Genomic DNA, 25,469 nt, shown 5'->3' with positions numbered 1-25,469 from the left:
GTTAAGAGAAGCACAATTCTTAAAAAAAAAGTATTAAATATATTCAGTCTACAAATGGGAGAACAAAAATTGATATCATAGGTTTAGTGCTTTGCTCCGTCAAAAAGAGTATTCAAAAGGTACAGAGGGCACTAAGCCGGAGATCTGGGTTCAATCCCAGCTGCGGGGCCGTGTTTCGATGTAGGCAAAACGCAAAAGGATCATGCTGTGCGATATCGGTGCATGTGAAATAAACAATTTTGATTCAAATGTCGAATTCATTCAAAGCCGCCTCTACAGCGGTCCATGTAGCCCAGGTAGGATATTAAACCCAATTAACCATATTCAAAGAGATAATCATGCTAAATGTATTACTCACTAAAAGAGTAAAAAAAGAAAACAAGCACACGTGCAGCGCTTCGGACTACGTACTTTGTTGTACAACTGCAAGGCTGATTAAGGGATGTCTTGCGGAAGGCTGCCAACTGTGTGGCACGTAAACAAAGAGAAGTCCATTAAAAGATGTGCGAAAAAATCCCCTTTGCTACAGTGGAAACGAAGGTTGCAGTCAGGCGCGTGCGATAGGCCAGGATCAGCGGTTTCTTTTCTTTTCTTTTTCAAAATGCTGTCACTTGCATCTGCAGAGTTACGCCTCAGTGCTACGGAATCGTGAAAATGCCTTCGTTACAGAGTAGGGTCAGTGCGAGCTGTGGGCTTCACCTTGGGCGCTATTCTTGCTGCAACGGCTACACGTTGAGGTCTTTTCTGCGAAGCTTAAAATATTCCGCGGCTGACGAAAAAAAAAACAATTCCAACACTAAAGTAACGTACTTTCCAATATGCTGAAGGGTGCCTCTTATCCGGAAGCGGCTCAGAGTGCTCAGAATGGGAAACTTCGGGTCATGTTTACACTTTTTCGACATTTCCACATGCCATACTGCCACTATTTTCAGAAAAGCAAGGTAACAAGAAAGTTCAAAGAGAGTTTTCATTATTTCACAGCCATGCGCGAACATTCGCTTAAGCCTCCCACGAGTGGCACCACCTACGTGCCTCCATCGCCAGTGTAATCAGCGGCGAAAATTTCTAGTAGTGCACTGAGTATATAATATGACCCTGTAATCAGGCCGTGGCAGAAATGAATCTATCAGAGAAATAAATTCCTTACTACAGTGGGTAGTTGAAGCATTTCGTACGTTATTATACTTCCTTTATTCTGCAAAAACACAAATAAATAATTACTGATTCTTACGGTTGACGTGAGGTGGTCGTCAATACGTGCGCTTCTATATCTGAGCGGGTTCTAGCTGGTTAGAGGTGAAAAGGCGCTAATTGAAAACTGAGAACATGCTTTCTTAGGCGAAAGTCAACAATGAGCTGCCAACTCGGGTCGCTCCATTCAAATCGGAGGGTGATATCAGAGTCAGCCTGTCAGAACCATTTGCATTCTCGTTACTCCTACGACAGGCAGGCACGTTCATACGGCTTTGCTGAAGCTTGACAATATATCCGTCCATCTACACATGTGGGCTGGTAGCTTACGCTCTCGCGTCATACCCTTAAAGGATGAGCTTTAGTGTCCCCAATAATATAGCGCCTTACAATGAATGTTTTTACACTGATAGGAGGCGTTAGTACAGCAGGCATCAGCGGCGTTAGAAATTGATTTACAGGATAGAAAAGGCGCCGTATCTGTCACAATTCTCCTCGTACACGTGTACCATCCCGTAAAGGAAGGAAGGAATGTGAAACTGTAGCCACCCTCTTTACTGGAAGCATTATTCATCGCCACATTAGCTACAAATGTGTAGCAGAATGCGGCACTCACGCTTTCGCCTTTCACCACTTTAGTCGCCTAAGTGCCTTGTAATTTTTTTACCAAAAGCAAGTCCGACAGTCGCAGCAATCAAACAGCCCTCTCGTACTTAGAAGAACCTTAGCCTCTCGCGGCCAAGTAAAAGCAAGCAAAAAGAAGCAGAAAAATGTCGAGAAATAGGAAGCTTCGGTAAGCGATATGTTGAAATAATGGAGTCGGCCTCCCTTTAATCTAGGTTGCTCTGTGCAACTCTAAGTGAGATAGGGCACGTGGTGCAATTCCATCTGTCGAAGTCCATTTAGTGAGGAACACGTCTTGACGCAATGTTTAACTGCTTCGGATTCCCAAAACTGAGACGAGATGTTGCCAAGGAGGTTTTCGAACATCAAATGAATATGTTTTTCTGCGATGAAAGCCGGTTAATGATCATTACGATCGCGTTAATAGTACGACACTGGACGTGCGATTGCTTTGCTGCGCGCAGAGGAAAACAAGCACTCAAGTAAAGTCCATTAAATACCTCTCTATCCCCAGCTGGGAGCATTAGAGGCCTCTGAATGTGCTTTGGCGACATTTTCCTGGCTCTTTTTTTTTTTTTTTTAAGGAAAACTCGTCTTAACAACTCTGCAATTTAATAGTCACCTATCCTAAAGCTTCGCTTACACCTACATTGCACTCTTAGGCCATCTAGTGTTTTAGCAAATAGATTAAATACGGAACAGACTTCGGATCTTTTCAGTACTGAGGCCGTGGTATAAACGATGGTGCCGCCACTAGCTCTGAGATATTTGTTTTTTTGTTGTTTAGCGAGGGGAAGCTGTGTTGTAGAAGGCTCATTCTGGCACCAGAGCTTCGATCCATAATGCGACTATGCTTTAGTGCATGAAATAGCGGATCGTGACTAAAGACATTATATACTGGAACCGCGCAGCGAAAGAAGACGAGTGGCGAAATTCTATAACGCCACTGTTTTCATCCCCTTTCTTCAGCTCTTTTACATCGACTCTACTGTTTACTTTCACCTCTTACAGGGAATACGCCTCATTTTCAGCTCGTCATAAAAGTCACCAGGTGTCATACCCTTGTCCAAAAAAAATGTGGCTCAAATCCACGCTGTGAACGTGGTTGGACAGCGAAGCTATATAATGACACCCAATTACACATTTCAACGTCACTTAAAAATTCACCTATGTGGCTCTACAAATTCTGTGACTACTTCCCGTGGTCTACACACCTGGTCTGTTAGCCTGGTATGAATTGAATGAGTTGCGAGACCGGTGTCCCTGTTATATATGAAAGCGTCGTGACATCGCTACGGGATTTCTATGCTGTTTAGTGCTTTTCTACTCGGAGTAGTTTACTCAAGCGTAACCTTTACCGAGAAACACACGCGAGGAGAAGGAACGTGCTTCGCATTGTTTGCAGGCGCTGTTATCATTTTTGATGCGGTCTCCAGTTCACATGAGGGCTTCGAATGACATCAACCCCTTTCGAAGACCTGGCGTTTTTTGCTCACGACAATGACGCGAAAATTTATTTGAACGGTAGAAGCATACAGCCCACATTATACGTTTTTCGGTGATGTTAAGCTATAATGAGCCTTAATTACACGTTCCTAATCTAAATCGACACAAACTGGGCACTTTGATTTTTTTTATTTCGCTATTCTGACGTACCGTCTTTGTCAAAAGTAACCAGGCTGCATGTTTTGCTTCTCGCTTGTATTGTAAAGTCAACATGGATTCCTCTGGTATGACAACTTGTTAAGAAGTGAGGACAGGAGCTCGCCTTTACTTTGCGCAGATTAACAGCGTCAGAAGTGGTACGAATTTTCTGCTACCCGACTGAGAAGCGGAACACGCAGCCTGGTTACTTTTGGCAAAGACGGTACGCGCCGTTTGCACGTCTCCGTGGCTATATTGACGTCCAAGCTATTTTGATGCAAATTCCGCAGCCCTCCAGTATCGCACTTCTTTCTTTGACTGTCACCTCCCTCCCTTCCTCATTGTGCGGTTCAGCTGTCCACTGAGAAGTGTGACAGATACATGCTCCTTTACTTTGTCAACACCAATTAGCTATTTATAGTCACGGCCCCCAGAAGTTACACCATCGTTACGGTTTTAATGACCAGAGGTTGTAGGTAGGACTCCCTCACACGTAATAAAGCTCGACTCGACAAGCAGTTTTCTATTCATTAACCCAAAAAAAAACCTTTTAAGACCGGCCCGAACCTCGGGTGATCAGCGATTAGACCACAATTTTTTGTAGGAATGTGCAACTGGATAAGTTTCTCCATTTTGTGTTTCAACTGTGCGATGCGAGAAATTGGTACGGAAAGAATAACTAAATTGCGTTATTTTGCCGTTTATCTTATCGAAGTCGCCTTTACCATAGCGCGTTAATGATTTCATTACTTCATTTAACGTGCGGTGTCAGGTGGCGTTGATTACAGAGTGGTCGCTGAGGCCTTAAGTGGTGAAATATTATCAGGATGCGAAGTAAGCATCCTGATAATATTAGTAAGTAAGAAGTAAGAAGTTCGCAGGGGTCAAGTGGATGCAGCTAGCACAGAACCGGGTTAAGTGGAGAAATATGGGAGAGGCCTTCGCCCTGCAGTGGGTATAATCAGGCTGATGATGATGATGATGATGAAGTAAGCATGAGGTCAAAGACGTTAGATGAGTGGTTTTTTTGTCTGGTAGGAATGGGCAACCATTTGTTGTAAACCAAACGCGAGACACGTATTAAGGGAATCGCTCTCGACATTCTGCTTACCTAATGTCATCCCGAGATTGTTTCATGTTATTGAAGGAAAATTAAAATCACTGGGTATGCGTAAGGGAGTGTTTGGGTGTTATGGAATGGAGCGTATTGTGGAATTGTGTTACAAATGAAGCGTCCGCACCTGGGGAGCGGTAACCATAGCCGATTGTCATGGGTGGGTTAGTGGCTTTAGAATGAACGAATATGAGCTCCAAATTGGAGCTAATATTTATGGGGCAGCAGAGCAGGCTTTCATGAGTACCTCACTTGTCGGCCCGATCATGTCGGAAATGTCAAAGCTGAGGAAAATAGCGCATAGTTCGGCATTAGCGACTAAAGGATTCAACCATGTTTTCAGTTTGGAAAACTATTCTACTAACTGTTGTGTTAATAAGGCTCTGTCAGGGATGTAGTTTTGTTAAAATACTACGGATGTTACTGTAAAGGAAAGCGACGGATTTAGTTTGAGTCTCAGGGCTTGGAATAGCATCTACCTATGGTGTACATGGGGTAGGGGTGCCATGTAATGGTTGGAGCGGGACAACTGTCTGTGAAGGGTGATTGAACACGTACGGGCAGTTATGTAGAGTAAGCTTGTTGTAGTGAGTTTATATTTCTTGGGTAGTGTTTTAGAAAATTCGAGGAGATATTTGCAAGCCAAACGCGTTCTGGATGAGTACGTAAACCCCTGATAATGAGTATGGAGAACGTTTAAGGTGTTTGCCATTCGACATTATAGTTTCCCTTGTTTTGAAATGAAAAAAACTTTACTATTATTGATCTATTTTTGATTGCCTGGTAGCGTCCGAGCGTATGTGAGCGCTCAATATCGACAGGTTGGATAGAAATGTCGCTATTGTCTTTGCAAATCTTACTAATATTCTTTTAGGAGTCATGCCACGGCTCCTAAGCGATATCTTTAACGTTGAAAAAATAATAATGGAACGGCGAGACTGGTCCTCAGTACTATCCAATCTGGCTGTTAGGACGCCGACCTTTTACTCATGGTTGTCAACAAGTATCCTCAAATTACCAACTTCGGCCTTGATAGCGACTTGAGAGAGGCATTTTTCTTCAATTTTAGCCATTCGTTTGTTTATTTCAGCAAAGTTTGCGCCATATTGGGCCAATTTTGTGTTTATAGCTTTCATCTTGCTAACAAGGGTGGTTTGACCGGCTCTGATTTCTTCTAAGACAGTCAGTATTTCTGATGAGGCATCTGCGGACGCAGAACGGGTGTTAGGTGGAGGGTTTTCTTCAGTGTCACCGGAAACGATGAGAAGACATAGAAGGCATGACGGGGTCATCGCGTCTAACGTCGCTTTGCTGCTTGGCTCATGAAACAAAACTAACAAGGATAGAGCTGCTACGGCTATAGATCAGATGGACCTTTTGTTGCAATAGTATGCATCTAACGATGGCGCAGTCATGTGTGCTCTGTGGTCATGGTGCACGTCGCTCTTACATTACATGGAGGTGTGAATAGCCTGAAGAAATTAATAACGACTGACGTCTCTATTTCAAGCTTCTGCACACTACAGTTTCACTCAAGCTGAGTGAGCGGAACGCAAAACAGCAGGTGCTTGGTTTGCACGGCAGCTCGATGGTTCTTCACTTTCGAAGCGGTGTTGATTCAGAAAGCAATATATGAATTTAGGCTGTTCAGTACAGAAGACCGGGTGCAGTTATCGCAATTATCGATACGTCTCAACGTTATTTTCGGTTTTACAAACTTGATTCTGGCTGTGAATTTTATATGTCGGCAAAATTACATATGTTTACTCGGGGCACTACTCTCCCTGCCTAGTTCGACTTCCGACTCGCTTCGGGGTGCTTTGACGGCACCCTTTGTGCGTAATTGCATGATCACTGCCTATGAACTGCATGGGGACAGCTTCCACCCGTGGCAAAAAAATAATAATAATAATCCATTTTCCACCTCTTGTCTATCGCAGCACCCCTGGCTCCAGAAAAGGGCGAGCTGCTTTCCAGCAATTCCACGGCAGTACAGCTCAACCTTCGCTCGTGGAAAGATGGTGGCTGCCCGATCCGCTTCTTCACGTTGCAGTACAAGCTACGTGGCCAGCGTGAGTGGACGCCTGTGCCGGAGACTATCGATTCGGCCGCCTCCGATACGTACACACTTGGAGGATTGCATCCAGGCTCCTGGTACCATCTTCTCATGTCTGCCACAAACGACGCCGGCTCCACAGAAGCGCAATTCGTCTTCGCCACGCTCACACCTGGAGGAGGTTCGTACAGGGATCTTCACTGAGCAGAATGGGTGATCGCTGCTGTGAAATGTACACCAAAGAGTCCGGTACCTAGAGAATGCAAAGTTGTAAGAGCGCTGATGTTATCTTTATTACCTCGTAAAAAAAGAAACATTTTATAATTTTATGGTAATTTTTAAGGTAGGTAATACGCGTAAGGTGCTGCAGCCATTTACGCACAGCTCATTAAAATCTTGCAAAGAGATTTTTCCTAGTCAAAAGGGGTTTGGGTTGCCCTTAGAGTCATCTGCGCTTGATCTTTTTATAAGTCAAAGACTAACGATACTGCTCAAAGAACACCCGCAGCAGAAACCTGATCTGACTGAAACAACCCATAGTGATATGCTCTAATCACACAAAGCACACTGAGTCAAGTGAAACATTGTTAGGCGCACTGTAAAATGCGAGGTTATACTAAGAAATTTACTTTCTATGGTGACTGCAATCGCAAGAGAAGAAGGAGCACAAGGCAATGTCTTGATAAGTCCGTGGCCTTTCGTTCAACTTATAATCTAACGTTAGCGTAGACGAACTTCCACTTTGCCATCACAGTCTCACCTTGCAGCATGGCAGGAAAGTGTTAAAAAAATAATCGCTGGCTTAGGCAATGCCATGAGGCACTCGACAATGCCTCTTCGTCTAGTGACGCATTTGAACCACTACTGCTATTGTAGCGGCTTTTCTCCCAATTATATTACTACGTCCAACGTATCTGACCAGTGCACAGAGTAAATAGGACACCTTTCAACGTTCTTGACACATTCTACCAATATAATACTGTGCAAGCAAAGAGTAGAGTTAGTGATGGCGACAACGGTGCGTGCTTTTTAGCCATGCAACAGCTTCAGCGCCATCTAAGGATACGTAGTGACTTGTAATGATTTGAGGCTTATGCAGCAAAGTACACTTGGTGCTTTGCGAACCAATGGCAGACTTAGAAAAGGGCTGCGATATTGCCCGAAAGCGTAACCAGCGCAGTGTCTCTGGTGCACCTACCTCATGTTTTCGTATTGCATATGTTACGTAGAGTGCCGTTATTGCAACCCAAGTATTGTTAAAAGCACAGCTCGAAAATCTTTCTTTTTTCTAGAAGTACAGATATTTACCCAGCACCAGGGGGATGTTTACCAGGCAAATGAAAAAAAGAGTGAGGGTAATCTCAAGTGTAAGGGTGGAGGGGGAAAGGAGATGAATGCAATATATGGCGAAGGTGAAGCGAAATCATATGTTAAAGGTTCTCTGTATGGAGAAATAAATGTGAAAGGCCTCCTACCAAGCCCTCCTGTGTGCATTAAAGAACCACCACTGTCTGTGGCCAGGTGCTGTGAAAAATAAATCTTGACTATACATTCTATTTTTTTTTCCCGAACATCAACGCCTACCACTAGACAGAACTGGCAGTACTAAACGCTTCACACACATCTACCAATTACTGTGAGCTACTTCGGAATTCAGAGAAAAGGGAACAGCTAATTAGCGGCTAAGTTTAACTTTTCCACGGTGAGTCACAAGCTACGATGTTTGGTTTAGGAGACTGTGATTCTAAGATCGGCTCGTAGTGGTTAAGGCCGATATTCAACAGATAATGACAAACCCGAGGCGTTCAACAATAATTTTGAGCACTTCATTACAGGTCTGTCGTAATCCACATGTCGCTCCGTATCACAAAGAAATAGCGCTTAGGAACGAATGTTTTCTTTTTTTTTTTTTTACAGTGGCATATTTTAGGATAGTTAGGATAGTTACAAAGGATACCGGTAAGTTGTCTAAGGAGACGAAATATTGATTAATAAACGCCAGATTATGAAAGCTTTCAATCCAACAGACCAGATCGAATTGGCCCAGATATCAAAACTAATCAATAAGCGCAAGGTGGCCGATATAAGGAAGTATAACATGGAGAAAATTGACCATGCTGTAAACAACGGGGGGAGCCTTAACGCGGCGAAGAAGAAATTGGGCATATGTCAAAAACCAGATGTATGCGATAAGGAACAAGGCGGACAACGTCATCACAAATATGGACAAGATAGTCAAAGTAGCCGAGGAGTTCTATACAGATCTCTGCAGTAGCCAAAGTAGTCAGGACCGTAACGAGATTGGCGGTAGGGAAAAACAGTCAGACGTTCCACCAGTGACGAAGGACGAGATCAAGAAAGCATTAGAAACAATGAAAAGGGGGATATCAGCTAGAGAGAATAGCTACAGATTTGCTGAAGGATGCGGGGGATATCGTGCTAGAAAAACTGGCCACCCTGTATACGCAGTGCCTGGTGTCATCGACGGTACCGGAACCATGGATAATGCAAACATTATCCTCATTCATAAGAAAGGGGACTCTAAGGACCTTAAAAATTACAGACCAATCAGCTTACTGTCTGTTACGTATAAGGTATTTACTAAGGTAATCGCTAAAAAAATGAGGACAACCTTAGACTCATCATCATCATCATCAGCCTGATTATACCCACTGCAGGGCGAAGGCCTCTCCCATATTTCTCCACTTAACCCGGTTCTGTGCTAGCTGCATCCACTTGACCCCTGCGAACTGCTTAACCTCATCCGCCCACCTAACTTTCTGCCGCCCCCTGCTACGCTTTCCTTCCCTTGAAATCCAGTTTGTTACCCTCAGCGACCATCGGTTATCCTCTCTTCGCACTACATGTCCTGCCCATGTCCATTTCTTCTTAATTTCCACTAGAATTTCGGTAACTTGAGTTATTTCTCTGACCCACTCTGCACGCTTTCTATCTCTTAATGTTACCCCTACCATCTTTCGTTCCATAGCCCTCTGGGTTGTCCTCAACCTAAGTAGAACTCTCTTGGTTAGCCTCCACGTTTCAGCCCCATAGGTGAGTACAGGCAAGACGCAACTGTTGTATACTTTCCTCTTGAACGATACCGGTAATCTGCTAGTCATAATCTGCGAGTGCTTGCCAAATGCGCTCCATCCCAATCTTATTCTTCTTGTTATTTCCTTTTCATGGTCCGGAACTGCGGTTACTACCTGTCCTAAGTAGACATTTCGCCTACTACTTCCAGTATTTCGCTACCTAAAGTAAACTGCTGTTTCTTCTCGAAGCTGTTGAACATACCTTAGTCTTCTGCATATTGATTTTCACGCCTACCTTTCTACTTTTTTTGTCTAGGTCATCAATCATTATTTGCAGTTCATCCCCCGAGTTGCTTAGCAAGGCAATGTCATCAGCAAATCGCAGATTACTGAGGTATTCTCCATCTACCCTTTTCCTAACTGCTCCCATTCCAAGTCTCTGAATACTTCCTCTAAACAAGCTGTGAATAGTACTGGGGAGATTGTGTCTCCTTGCTTAACACCTTTCTTTATGGGAATTTTGTTACTTTCTTTATGCAGAACTATGGTTGCTGTGCAGTACTTTCACGTACGGCTCGTCTACCCCCTGATTTCGCAATGCCTGCATCACCGCCGAGGTTTCAACTGAGTCAAATGCTTTTTCGTAATCAATAAATGCTATGTATAAGGGCTGGTTATATTCCGAGCATTTTTCTATCACCTGATTGATGGTATGGATATGATCGATAGTAGAGTACCGTTTCCGAAACCCTGCTTGATCCTTTGATTGATTGCAGTCTAAGGTTGTCCTGATTCTATTAGCGATTACCTTAGTAAATACCTTATACGTAACAGACAGTAAGCTGATTGGTCTGTAATTATTAAGGTCCTTAGAGTCCCCTTTCTTGTGAATAAAGATAATGTTTGCATTCTTCCATGCTTCCGGTACCGTCGATGACACCAGACACTGCGTATACAGGGTGGCCAGTTTTTCTAGCACGATATCCCCCCCATCCTTCAGCAAACCTGTAGTTATCTGATCCTCTCCAGCTGATTTCCCCCTTTTCATAGTTTCTAGTGCTTTCTTGACCTCGTCCTTCGTCACTGGTGGAACGTCTGACTGTTCTTCCCTACCGCCAATCTCATTACGGTCCTGACTACTTTGGCTACTGTAGAGATCTGTATAGAACTCCTCGGCTACTTTGACTATCTTGTCCATATTAGTGATGACGTTGCCCGCCTTGTCCCTTATCGCATACATCTGGTTTTTGCCTATGCCCAATTTCTTCTTTACCGCTTTAAGGCTTCCCCCGTTCTTTATAGCATGCTCCATTTTCTCCATGTTATACTTCCTTATATCGGACACCTTGCGCTTATTGATTAGCTTTGATATCTCGGCCAATTCGATCTGGTCTGTTGGATTGGAAGCTTTCATACTCTGGCGTTTCTTAATCAAACCTTTCATCTCCTTAGATAGCTTACCTCTAACTATCCTACCGCCTACTTCTATCGCGCACTCAGTAATGATATCTCTGAAATTATTGTTCCTTGCCTCTAGGGTAATGTCGCCATCCTGAGTTAGAGCTGAATACCTATTCTGTAGCGAGATCCTGAACTCTTCTGCCCTCCCCCTAACCGCTAATTCGTTGATGGGTTTCTTTCTTACTAATCTGTTGCGTTCCTTCTTCAGATTTAGGCTAATTCGGGACCTCACCATCCTTTGGTCACTGCATCGCACTTTCCCGATTACCTCTACATCCTGCAGAATGGCGGAGGTTGAACACATTATGAAGTCGATTTTGTTTCTAGTCTCCCCGTTAGGACTTTTCCATGTCCATTTCCGGTTCTTCCGTTTGCTGAAGAAGGTATTCATGATTCTTAAGTTATTGCGCTCTGCAACCTCAACTAGTAACTCCCCCCTGCTATTCCTAGACCCAATGCCATAGTCACCTACTGCCTGGTCTCCTGCCTGTTTTTTCCCTACCTTGGCATTGAAGTCGCCCATTAGTACAGTATACTGCGTCTTTAATTTTCGCATTGCCGATTCTACATCTTCATAGAAGCTTTCAACTGCCTGGTCATCATAACTACACGTAGGTGCATAGGCCTGTACAACCTTCAGTTTATACCGCTTATTAGGCCTAATTACGATGCCACCAACCCTCTCATTAATACTACAGAGTTCATCTATATTACCCGCTATATACTTATTGACAAGGAAACCTACTCCTAGTTGTCGCCTCTCTGGTAAGCCTCGATAACACAGTACATGCCCATCCTTCAGTACAGTATATGCCTCATTCGGCCTCCTAACCTCACTAAGCCCTATGACATCCCATTTCATACCCTCTAGTTCCTTTAACAGCACTGCTAAACTAGCTTCACTAGCTAGGGTTCTAGCATTAAACGTTGCCAGGGCCAGTTTCCAATGGCGGCCTGTCCAGCGGAGCCAGGCTTTCTTAGCCCCCCCTGCTGAGTCACAGATCTGACCGCCGCCGTGGTCAGTTGTTCCGCAGCCGCTGGTGACTGAGGGCCGGGGTTTTATGGAGCTTATCATAGGAGGTAGTGGCCAATTACTGCGTGGCCAACTCCTGTTCTGGTGAGGGAGTGCGTTGCCGGAGGTGTTCACCGGCACCAGGTCGCACCCCAAACCTGTTTATGCAATTCCATCAACACGCGGATTTTTTTTTTTATCCGGTGGAGAATTGCGCGGCACCGGGATTTGAACCCCGGTCCTCTTGCATGCGAGGCGGATGTTCTACCGCTACGCCACCGCTGCACCTGCAATCAAGCAAAGGATCAAGCAGGTTTTCGGGAACGGCACTCATTATCGATTATATCCATACCATCAATCAGGTAATAGAAAAATGTTCGGAATATAACTAGCCCTTATACATAGCATTTATTGATTACGAAAAAGCATTTGACTCAGTTGAAACCTCGGCGGTGATGCAGGCATTGCGAAATCAGGGGGTAGACGAGCCGTACGCGAAAGTGCTGGAAGATTTATATAGTGGCTGCACAGCAACCATAGTTCTGCATAAAGAAAGTAACAAAATTCCCATAAAGAAAGGTGTTACGCAAGGAGACACAATCTCCCCAGTACTATTCACAGCTTGCTTAGAGGAAGTATTCAGAGACTTGGAATGGGAGCAGTTAGTGATAAGGGTAGATGGCGAATACCTCAGTAATCTGCGATTTGCTGATGACAATGCCTTGCTAAGCAACTCGAGGGATGAGCTGCAAATAATGATTGATGACCTAGACAGGAAAAGTAGAAAGGTAGGCTTGAAAATCAATATGCAGAAGACTAAGGTAATGTTCAACAGCCTCGGGAAGGAACAGCACTTTACATTAGGTAGCGAAGTACTGGAAGTAGTAGGCGAATATGTCTACTTAGGAGAGGTAGTAACCGCAGATCCGGACCATGAAAAGGTAATAACAAGAAGAATAAGATTGGGATGGAGCGCATTTGGCAAGCAGTCGCAGATTATGACTAGCAGCTTACCAGTATCGCTCAAGAGGAAAGTATACAACACTTGCATCTTACTTGTACTCACCTATGGGGCTGAAACTTGGAGGCTAACCAAGAGAGTTCTACTTAAGTTGAGGACAATCCAGAGGGCTATGGAACTAAAAATGGTAGGGGTAACATTAAGAGATAGAAAGGGTGAAGAGTGGGTCAGAGAAATAACTCAAGTTACCGACAGTCTAGTGGAAATTAAGAAGAAGAAATGGACATGGGCAGGACATGTAGTGCGAAGAGAGGATAACGGATGGTCGCACAGGGTAACAAACTGGATTCCAAAGGAAGGAAAGCGTAGCAGGGGGCGGCAGGAAGTTTGGTGGGCGGATGAGATTAAGAAGTTCGCAGGGGTCAAGTGGATGCAGCTAGCACAGAACCGGGTTACGTGGAGAAATATGGGAGAAGCCTTCGCCCTGCAGTGAGTACAGTCAGGCTAGTGATGATGATGATGATTTTATCGCATTCGTTTTTTCGAGATCGCAGTGTCCTCCTGTTAGCGTCGAGGACAGAGAGAGGGAAAGAAAGGGAAAAATAAAGGAAAGGGAAAGCGAACATGAGACCAGAGGGGCCTTGAAAAGTGGTGCCCAACGTAACCCCAGGCACCCCTTAGCGTGATAGTGGTGCCTACTCAATGGCAATTTCGCAAATGAATTGGAGGTGAAAGGGGGAGGGGGAAAAGGACTAGTTACAACCCATGACAAGTGCGACCATCTTTGTCTTCCCTTTCTGAGTATGCGTTTATGTTCCAGCGCATAGACTGCAGTGATCATAAAAGTCAAAAGATACTTCTTGAGTGCTTCTTAACTCACGCTGAACGAGTCGCCATCAAGCTCGTCACCCAGCTAACATTTATTGAGGTGGGCAGGGCAGAGCAGAATATTTATCCAAAATGTTCGCCAGAGATAGCATTTTCTTGCCTAAAATTCTTAAGCTGTTGCCATTTCTATTCTGGACAGCCTCGGGTACATTGTTTTCCTTGGACCAGGAAAGAAAAAAACGTTTAACACCCCAGGCAATTCTGTTTTCACTAAATTCGTGTTCCTCCTCTCGGATAGCGTTGGAAACATGTATATAGGATAGCGCATATTTCATACCTTTGTGCGAAACATGACAGAGTCCTGTGACTCATGACGATATATCGCCTCCTGTTTCTGCTTTTGAAACATGGCTTCCGAGACACGTGCAAAGATAGAATTGCGATTCTTTCCGCTAAGGCTGAGGAAAACGAAAAGACCAGCAATGTAGCCAGATACAGACAAACAGGTCAAAATATAATTTGAACCCAAAATATGAGTCCGTCATAGAACGAAAATTGGCATCGTTTTGTTTAGATTTATTTGCTTCTTACAACACTTCTTCCTACTTTGCAACCTCCATTGCTGCTATTTCTTCAATGTATAGCAGCATCAAGGTATATAATAAAATCGTGCACGGTGCACCTTGACAAAGAAGGATTACGAAGCCTTTGTTGTTTGCTAAGTTAATCTTAAATAACAAAGGCACTGAGAATGATGGATGAGGCAACATGTCACTGTCGGAAGACGTTCTTTTTTCAAGATTCGATTACTCTGGCGAATTTCATATGTATGATTTTATTTGCGTAGGGTATCATTTGGTTATATCTCCATATTTTGCGGAGATTGTATAGTCAGTTTAGTCAACATTTCACCTAGACTCAATGTATGCAATGTAGTCATTCTTAATTTGTGGATCCAAGTTTACCTTGGAGCAAATACTCTAATTTCTGGGGTACATGCAGAACATAGAATAACTTGGATACAAATAAAGCATGCGGCTTTCCTTGAAAAGCTAATCAAATGTAGGTGATAAAAAATAAAATTGATGGAAGGAATTTTAGACAATCGTGCGATAGGCAAAATGTATTTATTTCCAGCTGTGCAACCCATTACGCAAAATAAACATCTCTTTTTGAATGCATTTTTTGAGAGCAGTTATGACAAGTGACTACAAGTGCCATGATAACGGACGACTTGCCCCTTTAGTAATGTTTGGTACATTTGAATGGAACTGGAACTGGCACATACGAATGAAAATACAAGTGACCAAAGCTGTTAGTTTCAAGCTCCTGATTTATTCACGATAAGCATTCTGAGAGCAAGCCGGTAGACTGGTGTATCATGGTTTCACATAGCCAAAACACGTGTGGGCTTTTTGTGACATCAAATATTTAAGTGCGTGGTGTGTCATTCAGTCGGTCTTTGTTAGCGGGCAGTATGGGTTCCCGGAGAGAGTGTTTTAAAAAAGTTGTAAGCGAAACCGCGAGCGGCTACTCTATGAAAATCTAGTATTGCAACCCTAAACGCTGACAGAATGTTTCAACAATAATTTTATCCAGGCGTGAATTTTCTGGGTGCCAGGAATATAAAGTAACAACGTGAAATATATCGAAGTGCATTCCGAGAAATCAAGGACTGCTGTAGCAAGAAATAGGCGAACCATCATGTTGTCACTTGGGTATTTGAAAGCAAATTCAGCGTCAACCCGTTCTGCCTTGCACGTTCCGTCACCAGCAGAATTTCAAAAGCGGTGCGAATCTATGGTGGTGTACACTTGACCACCCAATTCATCACTAGCCTATAACGAAGGTATCAACAACTAGTTAACGCTGATATTCTTAGCTCCCTAACCGTCAAGAAATAATGTTTCAACCACCTGCCGACTTCAAGTGGATTCCGAATGACTCCATAAATTAACTTGAAAGAACAGGGATATGGCACTGACGCGAAATTTCACAGAGGCAGCACGATATTGTCAAATGCGTTTGAAAATGGTTTCCGCTGATAATTTTTATGGCAAGGTCGCTTGCTTTAACAATTCCTCTTGCGTTCAAAATACCACATCCAAGAGAGGAGCTTATAATAGAAAAGGCAGATATACACACCTCTAAAAGCGTTATTTCAATCTGGACACGAAACCATGATGAATCCTCCACAAGAGCTCCTGCTTTCCTGTGAATGTGTTCCATGTTCTCGGTCTCCGTTTATTTCTAGACTTGTTCCATGCAGTTCATTTTGTCTGGAACCGATTGGCTCAGGGAAAATTACTTTTTCCGCAACTTGTGAGCTTTGACCTCCGAAACATAATTAATTACACCCGTTCCCTGCCACGCACGTAGCAGACAACAGGGTGTAATTAGAGGGCTAATTTTCTTTAAATAACAGGACGTGATTCCTCTTCGAGATATTTGACATGTAATTGACGAGGAAAACATTTTCAGGTATCACTACAATAGACTCCCGTTTCGTAGATAAGTTCGGGCAGTTTGCAGTTTAACAACTGCAGCGAGATGTCACGCCACATACATAGCACCACAGCACGAATACGAGCTTTAAGGGCCATTTCGTCTTGCGAAACTCGTTTTTCATAGAACTTAGAGATATGGTTAGATACCTCGTTATTTCTTGCGCAGCCCTCAAGTCCGGTAAATTATGCAGGACTCTCAGGCTGTGCACAACAAGCGTTTCAAGATTTGTAGTTCGATGTAGGCATCTCATAATACTTGAGCCGTGGACAGGAAACAAGCTGACGATATTTTGTTAGCAATGTCACCTTTCTCATGTTTAACTTTCCTTCTATGTACTGCCCCGCATGTGCAATATAGCCAGTCGGTTAGCATACGTCGTTAATCTGTGCGCATTGCCGCTGTTTCTCTCCGACGACGGAAATACCAGTGAAAGACTTTTACCGTGCATGCCGACAGTATTTCTTTTCAGGATAGGTTTTGACAAGTCATGTTAGTTAAATAGTTCCGCGACAGAGGTTAATATAAAACACGAGGTCAGGACGAGGCACCATGCACTTCCCACTGCCTTTCTTCTAACGTCGAAAGGATGCGTCTGCCCCGGTGACTGGTGTTTCGTCCATTTATTTTTATTAGGTACCGTCCTGATGCTTTTAACTAGCATCATTAACGCTTTAACGTAATCTACACATTTACGATTTTTTTAAATGTAGCATCGACCTCTTCGAGACTGCCTCACTTATGTGACATGCTTTTCGTCTCATTTCAGCCACCATACCGCCGATGACGTTGCACCCTGAAGAGAGCACTGCCTTTCCCCGTAGCGTGACTCTGGTGGTACCCATCATATGTGCATTCGTTGTGGTGCTGGTGATTGGTGCCGTCGTCTACATGATATGCAACCGGCGAACCAGAACGCACGATTACGGTGCCACCGCTCAAGTGTCTGGTAAGCTCAAGATGCGCAAGCAGGTCTGGTGTGTGGCAATTTTGTAATCCAATAACAACTGGCTAAAGCCTATTTTGCCTAATTTGTTTTACACCTTCAAAACCACGATGTTGACATACAAGTGACTATTAACTTCGGAATAGATTAGCATTTCTTAGGTACTGTTTTCTGCTCAATGGTTTTGTTATTTATTGTGGCAAATTTTATATAAAGGTAAGAATGTACTACATAATGACTTCGAGACCGTTCGAAAAAGGCGACAGTCCTTTTGCTAATGTGGGCATGAAGAGAATGCGGTAAACCTATCACAGATGGTAAGTAAAAATATAAACTTATATCATATATATTGAAGTTCCAGTGCTATTTTGTTGTTGATGGTGGAAAGGAGAGGCTTTGAAACTACGACGAAAATGAATGCTTCAGGTGCATTTGGTTTGAGCGGCTTCAGATTTACGACCTGCTTTTTTTTCTTTTTGGAAAGTAGACAATAACAGTTTGCAAGAACTGGTAAGAAAAATTTGGGATAAGCACACAGTGTAAGCGCATGGAAGCGGACTGGGCTGTATAGAGCGGCCTGGAGCTATGCGATCTCCAGTGGTATTTATGAGGGTCTAAGGTCTTGGAAAAAGGAGATGCATGGGTAGAAAAAGAGCAACAGCCGCACCATGTTTATGGGCTTCTATAGTTAGTTTAGAGCCCTATGTTTCCGTCGTACTGCCTACAATATGCTGTATATATATATATATATATATATATATATATATATATATATATATATATATATATATATATATATATATATATATATTCATCTTCTTCAGGACTACTACATTGTCCTCTTGGACAGACGAAGCTCCCCGGGCGATGTAGTTATTCGTTCCCACAGAAATAACACAGCTTCATCCGGGCCACATGGGCGACTTCGGTTGTGACTGAGCAACGACCACTTTCTGTCATGCGTGCTATTCGGTAGTTCACTTCGCTGACGCGGTCGAGCTCGACGGAAGGGCCAGCGTAATGAGCCAACGTTTTCTGCACTAAACCACGCTTGCGGAGAGGTCGCCAAAGCCGCACTAAGTCTCCAGGGGCGTAAGACACATGGTTATGCCGGCTGTCGAGCCGAGCTTTGGAACTCCGCCTGCGGAGCGAGAACTCGCAAACGGGCGAGACGACGAGCTTCTTCGGCCCTGCAAAGAGTTTCAGCGATGCACGGTTCGCCATGGACGGAGTAAGGAAGAATGGTACCTAAACAATACCGAGGAAGGATGGCATATAGAAGAAAGAACGGGCTGTAGCTGGTCGTCTCATGTGTTGAAGTGTTGAATGCAAACGTTATAAACGGCACTATGGTATCCCAGTTTTTGTGGTCTGATGTGATGTACATAGACAGCATGTTGACGACTGTGCGGTTTGTGCGCTCGTGAAGCCATTGGTTTGCTTGTGATATAGTGTGGAATGTCGAAAATGCGACGTGCACACACAGAGAAGCTCTTCCGCAATATCTGCCATAAAGTGGCGACTTCGATCACTGATGATCATTCGCGGAGGTCCATGGCGGAGGATGAATGAACGGAGAAAGAACAAGGGCATGTAGTGAGCGGCGGCTGAAGGAAGAGCGCAGTAGCGGGTGAGATATTCGGCACAAACCACGATCTAGCGATTTCGATCGGAAGATTTCGGGAAGGGACCCGTAAGGTCGATTCCAACTTTCTCAAATGCACCATGTGGTGGAGTCACAGGATTCAGCAGGCCCTGTGGCGTGGACTTCGGACGTTTGTGCCGTTGACACTCAGTGCAGCTCGCCACATATCGCTCAGTCGTCTGGCGCATCATCGGCCAATAAAACCTGTTGCGGGCACGGTGGACGGCTCGTGCAGAAGGTGACCGGAAGTGGGGTTGTCGTGCATGGCACGCAGGATGCACGAGCGGTAACTCTCGGGAGTCACAAGTAGAAAATTCGTGCCGGTGCAGGATTAAGCCATCACGGGTACAAAATGGGCTGGGAGCTGTGGGATCCCACGCCGCCGCAAGGGGTGGCTCGAGGCTTATTTCGGTCTCTTGCACAGTCGGTAAAGCAGAGGCGTCGGGAAACTCGAGCACGACGTAGACGATGTAGTGGTCGTAGTCAGCAGAGTCACATTCAGTCGTAGGAAGGGGAAGACGTAAAAGACAGTCTGCTTCGGCGGGTTTGCGGTCACTCTTGTACGAAACAGTGAAGTCGTACTTCTGCAGACGAAGGGCTTAGCGTGCCAGACGACCAGATGGATCGCGAAGGTTGACGAGCCAACACAGGGCATGATAGTCCGTCACAATCGCAAAATGGCGTCCACACAGGCAGCACCGAAACCGCTGAAAAGCGAACTGCGAAACCGCTCAACACCCGAGTAATGATGACATCCAATGTGGTCAAGTGGTGCATCACTTCCGGCCACGTGACTAATGAGGACGACGGAATAGTGACGTAGCTATGCCGCCGTCTGAATGTGACGTCATTGTGTTCGGAGAGCACTGCAGTATCTGCAGTAGAGAAATGCAACAACCTGAGCGTTGATGCTGCACACAGTAAATCGCACGCCCCTTGTCGAACACAACCAGCGTTCCACTGAACGTATAAAGGTTCGCCGACGTTCTATAATTGGTGTACCTGAATGGAAACAACGCGCAGTGTCTGTCATTCGTGGACGGTCGCTATACATTTCGCGGACAAATCTCGCCAACGCGAGATTTTCGCCATGAGCCTTTTAAAAAATAAAAAAAACATGCGCAGCTTGCTGAGCAATCTCGTCAACGATGCAGCTGCTATCATAATTTCTACATTGTGAAATCTCTACAAGGGGCCGACGATATACCATTGAAGCAGCAACGTTCAGGCTTGCGCATTTTGCCACTGCAGATTCTGCCGTGATTCCGGAATAACTTTTTGCCAACAATCATGCGACTCCAGGAGAAGACGAAATCAACAATTTTGAAAGCGGCGCAAACTCGGAATGTGGGAGCAGCACTGCTAAGAGCAAACGAAACACCTTTAATTGAGAGTGATGACTGCCTGTAATTGTATCACTCGCTTCAATGGTGATGTATGCTAAGGTCAACAGCGCTGGAATTATTTAGAGCCTGCACCTTAAATTCGTTTATACGTTTGTTTCTTTAGAACTTAAAACTCCATTAATTAAGAAAACACCGCTTTACGCAGCACGGTGCTTACAGGTGACCTTGGCAACGAACTCTACCAGTTGTCATTTTGCTAGTAGTTTACTCCATATTATTTCTCACCTCCAATCTCTTTAGTCGCTACAGCTTAGGATTCAGAGCGGTTATCCAGTAAGCAGCTTATATCGTGAGCTTTGGTATTAGGCGAGGAGAAATTTAATGAGAAAAAGAAACGAGTGAAGCTGGGTAAAGAGACTTTGTAGCTTAAGGTTCTAGGGCCTCTAGAGGCGTGCGGTGACAGGCGAACATAATATGAACACCTAAAAGAAGGTATTTAGACCAGTACAAACATTATATAAGATACTAGATAGGAAAAAACATATCCTGAGCATAATTTGAACCACTCCAGGCACAAAATTAGTGCATTCGTGTTCTAATTCCGGATACGATTCAACCACAACCATAGTTTTTCATTGTATCTTTTAACTTAAAACTTCTCCCCCCCCTCCCCTCTCCTCCTAAAAACAAAAACATAACCTTAACGTGTTCAAGCCTTAAATTGCCAGGCGGCGTGATGCGAGCCCGAAATACCGCCGTACTTCTCATCAAAGCGAGCATCAAGGCTTTGACAGCTGCACACATGCAATGAATTACGGGACCTAATTTTGAGGTTGTTTAAGCTCAGAACGCAATAGATAAAGTACACCATTCTCAGAACAGAGACCTCTGATTGTGGTAATTCGGCAGTTCAGTCACGCACAAGCCCCTTCCATCGCTTGAACAGACGCATCAAGCAGCGTTTTCATCAATTACAACAAATGCGCCAAAGCTTCATATGTGTTTCCTAAGCGGGCAATGTCTATGACCGTACGGGTGAGAAAGCGGCCGTCAGTGGGAGAGCGCTCGGCGCGCCGAACCGCGAAAGCGATCCTACCCTGACCTCCAAAATCTGGGACCGAAGAGTGTGATAACGGATGTTCTTCACGACGTAAAACCACCCTGGATGCGATACCCTATATATTTGTCAAGGATGAGGAGAGCGGTCCAAGAAAGGGGCACGCTCACCAATCATCTGCTGTTGCAGCCTTTCTTTACAATGAATTGCATGTATTGCCTTATCGATCACACAATGAAGCTTCTATCCTGTCCTGCAAAGGCGTTAGCCACTGTTTTCGACAGGTTGTTGTAATCGGCGCGAGAAAGACCGCTCTGAAATGAAACCATGCGGCGAAGAATAGCTTCACTTTTCGCTTCACTCGTCAACAAGGCTCCGCTAGCCTCTTGTTGACCACTGCATGACGCTGATAAAGGCAGTACTGCGCTGCTGAAGCGGTCATGATTCCGGGTAGATTTCTCCATAAGATATCTTTTCAAATATATGCTGAACACACATATAAATAAAATTAATTAAAACTGCTTCTTTTGGAATATGTTAAGGCTGCACTAATTTAATCGTACTGGCCTGCGTTTATGAATTTTGATGTCAAACCCACTCCTATCTAAATAAATAAATAAATAAATATAATAAAATATTACTAAAATACATGGCTATTGCTGAAAGCGGTAGTGCATCTAATGAATGTTTTTCAAAACGCGTACACCATGACTTGCGCGAAAACGCTAACACCTATCCTAGAATTTGTCATGCAGGAAACTCGTAACAATTTTGGCTCTGCTTGGGCCAGCTTTGATTCAGCATGAAGAGTGGCGCAAACTAATGATCCAGAGAACGACATGGCCCGGACGAAGACAAGTCCACTTGTCGAAACGTTGAGTCAACCTGTGAACTGAGGCTCCCCCCCCCCCCCCCCCCTCTACCTTTGTTCAGTGCTTTTTCATAGCTAACTAATGGTGCCACTCGCGGTCATACCATTTTTTACTGTGCGTACTCTAGCAGGAGCGAAATATCATGGCTTTCTTAAAAAAAAATAAAGAAAGCTAAGATGCTTCCCCACAATATATGCTCTATAAATTTCATCCTAGTCTTCACTGACGACGCGCTTGTCAATACAAGTGCTTAAGCATGTCTTCCTGGTGCCACCTTTTCAAACAGAATGTAGTGAAGCATCACTACATACCATGTTTTTTTCATCGGAGGTCTTGAGAAACAGGGCCTACTCACGAATGAGCGGCTTACACCCACGCGGAGAACGCCGCGGTGCAGTGCAAGCTGGTTGTTATCTCTGACTGTCATCTCCGTTGTGATAGTTGCTTGTCAGTGTCCAATTCCGCATGAATTTGGTCCTGATTGAGCGCTTTCAGGCAGTGCAATGAACTTTATTAATTGCTCAGCGTCGGCCAGCACTTTTGCACTAATCACGGTAGTAGTAGCAAGGTTTCAAGTAACAAGCGGCCAAGAAACGAAAGCAAACCTTTGTTTCATGCAGAACGAGCCTGCGGCGGCGACCTCAAGGGTGATTCCATCTCCATGACGTCGGTGGGCAAGAAAGTGTACGAGGCACCTCGTGGGGACCCGCTCTACTTTCCCTCGCCCTACGCCACCACGCATATCTCGGTGTACTCCGGGGACGCGGACTCTCCCTCAGGGGGAGCGCACCGAGGCCATCCGAACGCCTCCATGGGCGGCGGTGGTGGCGGCGGAGCAGTTGTGGGTGACGGTGGGCCGCTCTCGGGTCGTCCCGAACACACCTACGACGTTCCATTCCCGCCGAAACAGGCACGATCTTCCTTGCGATCCTTTTTCAGCAATGCAAATGTAGGTCACGTACCTTCGGCATTTTAAGGGAAAGCCGCATAGCTCACGAGAAAACAAATCTGAGGCCAGAAACTGTGCGCAATATGTGCAGAAGAAAAGTGGTCCCTATCACGAACCCGACCTGGATTGGATGCCCAGCGGGGTCAGCTTTGTATACGCGTGAATCGCCTGGGTGATTCTCATCGGTCATCGGACATGGTCATGCCAAGATCAAGTCATGGCCGATGACCTAAGCAGATGCTGAAGCTACAATCTCGCGGTATTGCGTGGAATCTCGCGACGAAGTGTGATACTTCTCCCTAACGCACACATGCATGGATGGGCACTCATGAGCCTATAAAGGCTTTCGCGTTATTACATGCCAACGACTTTTTTACACACGCGGCGCTGAGAAGCTAACCAAATGAGATATCGCAAAAGCCGGAGCTCCTTGATTATGTTACTTCGTTTTTTTCCTCTTGCTTTTCCTTATTTGCATCTGGTTATCTTTGATGATTGGCCGGCAAGACCAAGTATAGCAACAAATGTTTCCCTGCACGTCTATGATATTTTGCTGTTTTCTTAAGTAAAGTGTACATTTATTTGATCTTGTTGATAAGAATAATAATTATTTCACTACTTTTTGCTTCCCACTGCTCATGATATTTTTATAGGCCTACAGTGTAAACGAAAGCTTTAAATCGCACTTAAGCAGCGCGTACAGAGACCGCGATTACAGTGAAATCTAACCAATTATTCAGTGCATTCAACTTTTCTTCACAAATGCCTTAATTGAGGAACGCTCACCAGCTCAGTGGCAGCATCAAAAAAAAAAAAAAAAAGGTCCTATGTGTTCGTATGCCTGGAAATATGAGTGATAGGAAGCTTGAACTACGGGAAATTCAATGCTGGCTCACTACTCAGCCCTGACGTTCAGTTGTGAAAGTAGTTAGCAGTTTGTGCAATGTTCTCTTTTAAGTCGTTAGCGTTCAGTGTAGTGATTTTTCAACCTAATTCTACACAGTAAGGGCTACCGTTTGAAGGATCACTGATGAAATCTTGGAAGACTACGTAGCTGTTGATATGTAACGTGTTCTGCCTCGTTTGACTGCTTTGAAGTTGCTCTATGTGTGAGGTCATAGGAGCCATGAAAACGAGGAATGCAGATTTTTCTAATTTATTTTTCATTGCTACGTTTGTTGAAAAAGGAATAAATTCGGTCAACCAGGCCTGCTCACGTAAATGATATTAAGTTTGCTAACTGAGTCAAATTTTTGTTTTTAAAGCTCTTCTCTAGCAGAAAAAACGAAGAATACTTATAGTCCGTTTCATACATCAAGTGCAACACTGCCAAGGCTACAGCTCTTGTTTGCGCTCTCCGCATCCGCGGTGAAAAGGAGTGCCTGCTCTTGACGACAGGAAATGATAGCTATTTTGCAAGCTTAATACATACATTTCCCATCAACTTCATAAAGAACACCTTTTTTTAGGGAGATTGGAACGGATTCGGTGAATTGGTATGTTTCTTATGTCGTTTTCGTTCATGTCGCGTTTTCGCTGCCCCGCAACCTTGCCAGCTGAGCCACTAGATGGCGCTGGCTGTGCCCTCTGCGCTGCACATCTCGTTTTGAGAAAATGGTTATTCGGTGCGCATTTTTTCTTTAAGATCCGCACTGCAAATATGACTAGGCACGCGAAGCAAGTTATTGCAGATTTGTATGCTCGGAATAGAGCCTGTTCTGACAGGAACCAATCGGCCACAAAACGAGCGCGTAGTCATACGCCTCCATTTTTTTTCTTGCGCAGTACTTGCGTAGCTTTCTCTGCGTTGCACCTGATGTATGTAACAGAGTATAGTAAATCTCCTCCCGTATTATATGCTTCGTTCTTTCTTGAGAACGACATGTAGCCTCTTCTTTTTTTTTTTGTGCGCAAAACAGCAGCAGCAAACCTCCGAATGTTTGTTTTACATCTTTTTTAAGTGGAATTCTGGTATGGTCATGTGTGTCTACATAAAACTTTCTGTCTTTCTGAAATAAGAAAAGGATTCTTACTTTTCCCTGATAGAAATACTGTGACGTGAAACAGCTATAAAACCAGCGAAGCCGGGAATGCTATTCAGGAAAACAAAATCCTGCTTGTTTATTTATGATCGCAACCGCTTCCTGAATACCGGAAAGATGTACTGCCTCTTTAACCATAAACATAGCTGCGGTGATGACTACTCTTTTTACGACTGTTGAT

General features: G+C 44.4%; 1 protein-coding gene across 1 annotated transcript in view; it reads left to right on the top strand.

Annotated features, from left to right (window-relative positions):
• Positions 1-23,273, top strand: part of LOC146193971 (cell adhesion molecule Dscam1-like) — a 121,740-nt gene extending 98,467 nt beyond the window's left edge. Inside the window, exons 15-17 of the mRNA XM_084600663.1 lie at positions 6,514-6,810; positions 17,201-17,380; positions 22,918-23,273. Coding sequence (XP_084456789.1) covers positions 6,514-6,810; positions 17,201-17,380; positions 22,918-23,273 — 833 coding nt within the window. The remainder of the gene's footprint in view (positions 1-6,513; positions 6,811-17,200; positions 17,381-22,917) is intronic.
• Positions 23,274-25,469: the final 2,196 nt, after the last annotated feature.

Source organism: Amblyomma maculatum, chromosome 4, assembly GCF_055883805.1.
Source record: "Amblyomma maculatum isolate TAMU_Amacu chromosome 4, ASM5588380v1, whole genome shotgun sequence".
Lineage (NCBI taxonomy): Eukaryota > Metazoa > Arthropoda > Arachnida > Ixodida > Ixodidae > Amblyomma > Amblyomma maculatum.
The sequence above is the reverse complement of the archived record's forward strand: the minus strand, read 5'-3'. Positions and strand labels throughout refer to the sequence as shown.